This window comes from Canis aureus, chromosome 2 (assembly GCF_053574225.1).
Source record: "Canis aureus isolate CA01 chromosome 2, VMU_Caureus_v.1.0, whole genome shotgun sequence".
Lineage (NCBI taxonomy): Eukaryota > Metazoa > Chordata > Mammalia > Carnivora > Canidae > Canis > Canis aureus.
This window is the reverse complement of record NC_135612.1, coordinates 31,709,065-31,718,139: the sequence shown is the minus strand read 5'-3', so window position 1 is coordinate 31,718,139 and position 9,075 is coordinate 31,709,065. Positions and strand designations below refer to the sequence as shown.

The 9,075-nt window shown below is 36.5% G+C and overlaps 1 protein-coding gene across 3 annotated transcripts; it reads left to right on the top strand.

Annotated features, from left to right (window-relative positions):
- Nucleotides 1–1,294: 1,294 nt before the first annotated feature.
- On the top strand, nt 1,295–7,942 carry LOC144290314 (olfactory receptor 6C1-like). Of its 3 annotated transcripts, none has more exons than XM_077859447.1 (2): nt 1,295–1,318; nt 6,923–7,942. In XM_077859447.1, the coding sequence occupies exon 2, from the start codon at nt 6,926–6,928 to the stop codon at nt 7,862–7,864; it is 939 nt and encodes a 312-aa protein (XP_077715573.1). In that variant the 5' UTR covers nt 1,295–1,318; nt 6,923–6,925; the 3' UTR covers nt 7,865–7,942. The 3 variants fall into 3 exon arrangements, with proteins under 3 accessions (XP_077715573.1, XP_077715556.1, XP_077715563.1); XM_077859430.1 differs by lacking the exon at nt 1,295–1,318 and adding an exon at nt 3,754–3,859 and having other exon boundaries at nt 6,889–7,942; XM_077859437.1 differs by lacking the exon at nt 1,295–1,318 and adding an exon at nt 3,773–3,831 and having other exon boundaries at nt 6,889–7,942.
- Nucleotides 7,943–9,075: the final 1,133 nt, after the last annotated feature.

Sequence of the window (9,075 nt, the reverse complement as noted above, 5' to 3'; positions counted from 1 at the left end):
CAATCAAAATGATTCATCATATCAGCAAGAGAAAAACCAAGAACCATATGATCCTCTCATTAAATGCAGAGAAAGCATTTGACAAAATACATCATCCATTCCTGATCAAAACTCTTCAGAGTGTAGGGATAGAGGGAACATTCCTCGACATCTTAAAAGGCATCTAAGAAAAGCCCACAGCAAATGTCATTCTCAACGGGGAAGCACTGGGAGCCTTTCCCCTAAGATCAGGAACAAGACATGGGTGTCCGGGCTCACCACTACTATTCAACATAGCACTGGAAGTCCTAGCCTCAGCAATCAGACAACAAAAAGACATTAAAGTCATTCAAATTGGCAGATAAGAAGTCAAACTGTCCCTCTTCGCCAATGACATGATACTCTACATAGAAAACCCAAAAGCCTCCACCCCAAGATTGCTAGAACTCATACAGCAATTTGCTAGCATGGCAGGATACAAAATCAATGCCCAGAAATCAGTGGCATTTCTATACACTAACAATGAGACTGAAGAAAGAGAAATTAAGGAGTCAATCCCATTTACAATTGCACCCAAAAGCATAAGATACCTAGGAATAAACCTAATCAAAGAGGTAAAGGATCTATACCCTAAAAACTATAGAACACTTCTGAAAGAAATTGAGGAAGACACAAAGAGATGGAAAAATATTCCATGCTCATGGATTGACAGAATTAATATTGTGAAAATGACAATGTTACCTAGGGCAATTTACACGTTTAATGCAATCCCTTCAAAATACCATGGACTTTCTTCAGAGAGTTAGAACAAATTATTCTAAGATATGTGTGGAATCAGAAAAGACCCCTAAGAGCCAGGGGAATTTTAAAAAAGAAAACCATATCTGGGGGCATCACAGTGCCAGATTTCAGGTTGTACTACGAAGCTGTGGTCATCAAGACAGTGTGGTACTGGCACAAAAACAGACACATAGATCAATGGAACAGAATAGAGAACCCAGAAGTGGACCCTCAACTTTATGGTCAACTAATATTCGATAAAGGAGGAAAGACTATCCATTGGAAGAAAGACAGTCTCTTCAATAAATGGTGCTGGGAAAATTGGACATCCACATGCAGAAGAATGAAACTAGACCACTCTCTTGCACCATACACAAAGATAAACTCAAAATGGATGAAAGATCTAAATGTGAGACAAGATTCCATCAAAATCCTAGAGGAGAACACAGGCAACACCCTTTTGGAACTCGGCCACAGTAACTTCTTGCAAGATACATCCACGAAGGCAAAAGAAATAAAAGCAAAAATGAACTATTGGGACTTCATCAAGATAAGAAGCTTTTGCACAGCAAAGGATACAGACAACAAAACTAAAAGACAACCTACAGAATGGGAGAAGATATTTGCAAATGACATATCAGATAAAGGGCTAGTTTCCAAGATCTATAAAGAACTTCTTAAACTCAACACCAAAGAAACAGACAATTCAATCATGAAATGGGCAAAAGACATGAAGAGAAATCTCACAGAGGAAGACATAGACATGGCCAACATGCACATGAGAAAATATTCTGTATCACTTGCCATCAGGGAAATACAAATCAAAACCACAATGAGATCACCTCACACCAGTGAGAATGGGAAAAATTGGCAAGGCAGGAAACCACAAATGTTGGAGAGGATGCGGAGAAAAGGGAGCCCCCTTACACTGTTGGTGGGAATGTGAACTGGTGCAGCCACTCTGGAAAACTGTGTGGAGGTTCCTCAAAGAGTTAAAAATAGACCTGCCCTACGACCCAGCAATTGCACTGTTGGGGATTTACCCCAAAGATGCAGATGCAATGAAACGCCGGGACACCTGCACCCCGATGTTTCTAGCAGCAATGGCCACAATAGCCAAACTGTGGAAGGAGCCTCGGTGTCCAACGAAAGATGAATGGATAAAGAAGATGTGGTTTATGTATACAATGGAATATTACTCAGCCATTAGAAACGACAAATACCCACCATTTTCTTCAACGTGGATGGAACTGGAGGGTTCTGCTGAGTGAAGTAAGTCAATCGGAGAAGGACAAACAGTGTATGATCTCATTCATTTGGGGAATATAAATAATAGTGAAAGGGAATATAAGGGAAGTGAGAAGAAATGTGTGGGAAATATCAGAAAGGGGGACAGAACATAAAGACTCCTAACTCTGGGAAACGATCTAGGGGTGGTGGAAGGGGAGGAGGGTGCGGGGGGCGGGGAATGGATTACGGGCACTGAGGGGGGCACTTGATGGGATGAGCACTGGGTGTTATTCTGTATGTTGGTAAGTTGAACACCAATAAAAAATAAATTTATTTTTTAAAAAAAGAAAACCACAACAAAGAAACAAAAACTTGCCTTTATTTCATGCATATTTAAACCTGTGAGAACTGGCAAATATTTATAGCTTTTACATAGGTCATGCACAATTTTATTGGTGTTTTACACTCAGATGATAGAATTTGGGCATGGTTATATTATTATAGTACAGTCAGGGAGTGTAATAATTACTAATATTATACTTGGCATATATATTGGTACTTTTTTCAATCAAAGCAAGAAACGCTTTAGCTGTCACTGTTGGTGAGCAAAGAGTGAGAAGACAAAATAGTATAAAGTATTAGCAGTATTAGTGAACCAAAAATTCTTATGGGAAGGAAGATTAAATATATGGAGTAAGGAATGGACTTAGCACTATAAAGAGAATTTTCAAGTTTTTAAAAATGGCATAGATTAAATATGCTGTCAGTAGCAATGTGCATTAGGAACTAGATGTTCAGTTTTTAATCTCTGAAAAATAATGTCAAGGGAAACAAACTTTACCTAGTGTGGTTATTTGCTAGCTTTTTTTTCCTGTCTCTTTGGACACTGTCCCCTAAGCTTCCTTTTCAAATTCATTACTAATGTGTATGATGTTTTATATTCCTTGGTGTTTTGTGTGTAGTCCTGTTCTGGCAATTTTGATTCACTGAATTATTCCCTGTGAGCCAGCAGCAAAGAGAATAGATAAGACATGTGGCTGATGCTACATTTTATTTGTGCAGAAACCATACCACATTGCTTAAAACACCTTCTGATATTTTTTCTTCTTCATATAATTTCTCCTTTCTCATGCTCTGTACACAAAGAAATATATTCCCTCTAGATAAAATGGAAAATTTAAGGAAAAAAACCTTAACATAGAAAGAAAAGGGGTTCACCGAGAGGAATTATGTCCAGAATGCTGGTTTCCCTGCATACAACAGTAGCAACTGCTCTTATGTTTTCTATTCCAGCCATTCTATTTGTTAGTGATCCTGTATGAAAATTAGAGGTAAGTCAGAAATATAGGAGGCAATGGAGTCTCCCAAAACTTATCATTGTTTCATTGCTTATCAGCTCAATTTTTAATTAGATTAAATAGGGTATATTGGAGTTCTATTTTGCCACTGAATATAGATAGTAGTATATTTTGTTTTATTACATCATTTTTTTCATTCTCTGTTAAGTGAAAAGCAGGAAATTTCCATTTCTGTGCCTGTGTTTCTAACTGAATATAGGCTAGGTAGTACTTTCTTTTAGAGAATAGACTAACTGTAGGTAATTCCTGGCTACATTGAACACTTATTACTTATATGAATATATCTAAGGTACAAAACCAAACTGACTCCAGTGCTTCATTTGGGAATAAAGATAAAGTTCCATAGTTGTGTCATAAAGACTGAATGAGATAGAATATACAAATCTTTAGTATGTCATTGGGAAAAATAATGCCTTTGCTTAATCCAGTAACCATGAATATTCTGCCCCAAATTGGAAATCAGTTCACACTAAAGGAAAATAAGGTAAAAAACCAGCTCTTCGAAAAGCATAGTAAGTGCCACATGGCTTATATAGCACTTTCATTTATACTATTTCAATTAATTCCCAAAATGCCCTTGAATTTCACATCCATGGTAAACAGAGAAGACTGATACTTAAGAAAATAAAGGACCATTCAAAGTCACAAATCTATTAAGTGGCCCATTTGTATTTTTAACCCATATTTCTCTAACCACAGAGCCTATATACTTTCTGTGATAGTAATCTACCTTAGAGTGTCATAAATAAGAAACTGATACTGTTTTGATAGCATCATCTTATATGCAGGTTATGTGCTTTACTTTTTTCCTTGATTACAGATGACTAAATAAAGAACTGAAACTTGGAGGGTAGGAATTGATAATTGCCATAAACTGCTAGAGATACAATTCTTCCAGCCACTTGGTGGGTTCTCTAGAGAAGTCTTTGCTTCACTCAGGAAAAGAGAAGCTGCTAAAGAAAACCTGTGTCATGGCCCAAAGTTCAGAAAGACTAAGCAGTTTCAAGTAAATTTAGAGTAATTATGAAGCCAAACTAGATTTTACCCACAATACTGAATTAAAAAAACTTTCCTTCCCTCTAATGTATTATCCTAAACCCTGAACAACTATTTAAAGTAAAAACGAGTGGGAAATATCAGAAAGGAAGACAGAACATGAGAGACCCCCAACTCTGGGAAACGAACTAGGGGTGTGGAAGGGGAGGTGGGTGGGGGGTGGAGGTGACTGGGTGACGGGCACTGAGGGGGGCACTTGATTGGATGAGCACTGGGTGTTATTCTATTTATTGGCAAATTGAACACCAATAAAAATATAAATTAAAAAATAATAAAATAAAGTAGAAACAGTGAGGTGATCAATAAAGGACATGGCTTGGAAGATATGATGTGTAAAGTCCCCCTAATGATATTTAATGAGGTTTAACTGAAGAAGAATGAAATTAGTAAACATAGAGTTGAAACGATTAGACTCTACTAAGAGACAGGTCCATCCAGGGCACCCAAGACATTAACAACAACAGCAAAATGCACCAGAAATAAATGCAGTCAGTCTAAGGCTCTCATCTCAGTGTCTTAAAAGAACATCCTTTGGTGCTTCAAACTTAATGTATTCTTTTATACAGAGTCCCTTTCTCATCTTGGGCATCAAGAAGTCATCAGTATCTAGTTTCTCTGAACCATCGTTGTTAATACTAACCTGATGGTAACAATTTTAAAGGGGCATGACGTGGGATAATTTCAGAAGGAAACCTTGAAGGTACTTTGTGGCCATCTTATTTGACAAATATGAACTATTATTGCTAGCTGTCATTTTGAATAGTTCAAAGGGTCTGTCTCAGGAGTTCTTAGAAGGAGTTCTTGATTTTGATGAAATGATTGAAAGATAATTTAAGTTTAACCTAAACCATGTTCTTCCAGGGGGAAATATGGATCTACATTCATAAATAAAAAGATGAGCTAAATGTTAGAGATACCTTTCATACTCTGCATGAATACTTCCTTGGATGGCTTCAGGCTTGAGGAATCATATGCACCTAATTAAACATTGAGGTTTTTTTTCTCCTCAGAGGCTGCTGAATGAATGAATGAATGAATAACACACACCAGGTTTAGTTGATGTTGGTAAATGAATACAGTCCATTGATTGTCCATACATCCATTGATTGTCTTTATAAATAGGATAGTATACTTCTTCTGAGTCAGTTATATTGCACCATCTCTTGGTAGACTCTTTAAGCCAATTTTTGCTGATCCTTGAAAATTAGACTTTAAGTACTCCTTTTCAGTGATGCTCACATGAACTTTCTATATATATTAATACCTTTCTTCACAGCTTTTCATTCATTCCCTCAAAGGTTTAAAGAGTATCAGTCAAGTTATTATTTTTCAGAAGCTATTAAAATTGATTGGAAAGTTAAGAGAAATAAAGAATATGCAAAAAAAGTTGAAATAAGGTTAAAAATGCAGTGCATTGACACATTATTACCTATGGAAGAGTAATAATATACCTTTGTTTTTAAAAAAAAGTTTTATTTAAATTCCTGCTTGTTAACACAGTATTAGTTTCAGTTGTACAATATAGTGGCTCAACACTTGGATACAATGCCTGATACTCATCACAGATGCCCTCCTTCATCCCCATCTCCTGTTTTACCCATCCCCCCTCACCTTCCTCAGGTTTTTATTAGTTTATTCTCTATAGTTAAGAGTATGTTTCTTGGTTTGCTTCTCTCATTCCCCCTACCCTTTGCCAGTTTGTTTGGTTTCTTAAAATCCATATGAATGCAATTGTATGCTATTTGTCTTTCTCTGACTGACTTATTTCAGTTAGCATAATTATTTTTAGGTTGTAAATGGCATCGTTTCATCCTTTCTGATAGTGGAGTGATAATATACCTTTTTAAACCAGGTTCTCCAAAGCCAGTAGAAGCCAGGAAATTTAATGCAGAAATGTCAATTTTGGGATTGAAATCAAATATTGTTTATTTGATAAAAATGCATTTTGAAGCTCCTAGATGTTATGAAGAACCAGTACTTCCCAGGAAAAGCAAACCCTGATAAAGGAAGAGTATTGTTTTGAGCAGAAGTAAAGTTAATTAAAAGAATGAAATATAAGGAATTTAATGAAACTTAAATTTAATGAAATTTAATAGACACAACCTAGGAGCTGTGCAGCTAGGAATTCAGCATTCCATAAAGAATTTTGCCTGATTGGCATTTGTGATGCAACTACAAACTCAACATCACTTCAATAAATAAAGAAAAGTGTTTCTTTTAAGCCTCCTATGACTTCCAGGCACAGGACTGTGTTGCAATGCCTTTAAAGATCACAATCTGCTGTCACTTGCACACATACACAATGTAGTAGAGTAGTTCCCAGGGGATTTCAGCACAGATGTATGATGAGCTGGGAAAAATCCATCGAAGATTCATAAAATTTTCCCTCTACATAAAATGACACACCAATTCAGCCAGATTCTGGCTCTACACTTAGACCTTTGTTAATTAACTCTTCGAGTTTATTCCTTGTGTTTTCTTCTAGAAATCTGGCAGGAGAACCACAAATAAGCAACTGAAAAATGAGAAACCACACAGAACTAACAGATTTTATCCTCCTGGGATTGTCAGATGACCCACAGCTTCAGGAGGTGATCTTTGTCTTTCTGCTTATCACCTACATGCTCAGCATCACTGGGAACCTGACCATTATCACCCTCACCCTGCTGGATTCCCACCTCCAGACCCCCATGTATTTCTTCCTCAGAAACTTCTCCTTACTTGAGATTTCATTCACAACTGTGAGCATACCCAAGTTCCTGAGCACCCTGATTACAGGAGATAAAACTGTTTCCTTTAATGATTGTATGGCTCAGTTATTTTTTTTCATTCTGTTGGGAGTCACTGAATTTTACCTGCTGGCTGCCATGTCCTATGACCGATACATTGCCATCTGCAAACCTCTGCATTACATGACCATCATGAATCCCAGAGTCTGCATACTCCTTGTCTTTGCTTCTTGGTCGGCTTCATTCTTAATCATATTCCCATCACTCATGCTGTTCATACAGCTTGATTATTGTAAGTCCAATGTTATAGACCATTTTACCTGTGACTATTTCCCCTTACTACATCTTTCTTGTTCAGACACTAGATTCTTAGAGATAGTGGGTTTTTCCTGTGCTGTTTTTACGTTAATGTTCACATTGGTGATAATAATTCTGTCCTACATATATATCCTCAGAACAATTTTGAAGATTCCTTCTACTAGTCAGAGGACAAAGGCCTTTTCCACCTGTTCTTCCCACATGATTGTCATCTCTATCTCCTATGGCAGCTGCATTTTCATGTATATTAACCCAGCAGCAAAAGACAGAGTGTCTCTGAGCAAGGGAGTTGCTGTGCTAAACACCTCGGTAGCCCCCATGCTGAACCCCTTTATTTACAGCCTAAGGAACCAGCAAGTCAAGCGAGCCTTCCTGGACAGGGCAAGGAAGATTGTATTTTTCTCAAGCAAATGAAAAAATAAAAGTGCTGTCATAAATTAGAGGCATAATGAAGAACAAGTAAACAAAAAACAGAGTTCTCAAAGTCTAACAATGCCCATGTAGCCTCACTAGAGTTCTATTTCATTGCTTATATTTCTATTGCTAGCAGTTTGCTGAGGATATTTGAATTCATAGATATTTTTTCCATTTAAATTCCAATCCCTTTTCATTGCACTTCCCTTCCTTTAAACTAGGCTTTCCACTCTATCACTATGAGGTTGGCCTCATTTCCCTCTTCTAAATATCTTTAAATTCCACTTTTTTCACAGTAATGCTTAGAAAATCAAAGAAAGACAAAAACACCACAAGATCAATGGGTTAAAACTGTTTGTAATTTCACCAGGAAACACTCTTTCATGGAATTCAGAAAATATTGTCATGTTTAACATTATTATTTATTTACCATACAAAGACAATAAATATAGCTTAGTCTTACTGGAGTATTACAGACACTATCTTCTCCATATAAGAGCACACTTAGTAACCGTGTAAAAAATGTGTAACTAAAAAAATTATATAATTACTTTTTTTGAGAAATCTCAAAATATTTCTCAGGTACCCAATTTAAAATTTTACTGTGCCATATAATTTCTCAGCTTAAACTTGAAGTAGTCCCTACTTCTTGAAACTCCATAATTACCACATACTCCATACCAGTTCTTTAAAAAAGCCTGAAGAAACATATATTCCTAGGTACTAGATATGACCACAAATTTACTGTGGTATATTTGAATAAATGCTTGATGTTAAACTGATCTTTTGGATAATAATGACTAAGAGCTATAACATTCTCTTACTTTTTCTGGCCATTTTGATCTAGCAGCTTACATGTACAGCTCATTTATGTGAAAATGACACAAAACCTTGTTTCATACTATGCTTTGTTTGTAGAAAAATCATTGCAACAAAATTCAGTACAAGCCCACTATCACTGCATTTCTTCAGTCCTTTACTGGAGGTTCCACAGGACAAAAACGAATACATTTAATAGTATTAGAAAGGAAGATACCAATAAATCTTTCTTTCAAATAACATGATTTTCCTCCTAAGACCTTAGTGTATTTACACTAAATGGTTCTTAAGTCCAACACACTCCTCTCCCAGATATCCACACCTCACCTCAATAAGGCCTCCCTCAATGACACTACTTAAAATTACAGAAGCTCCCCTCTTCCAAGGTTATT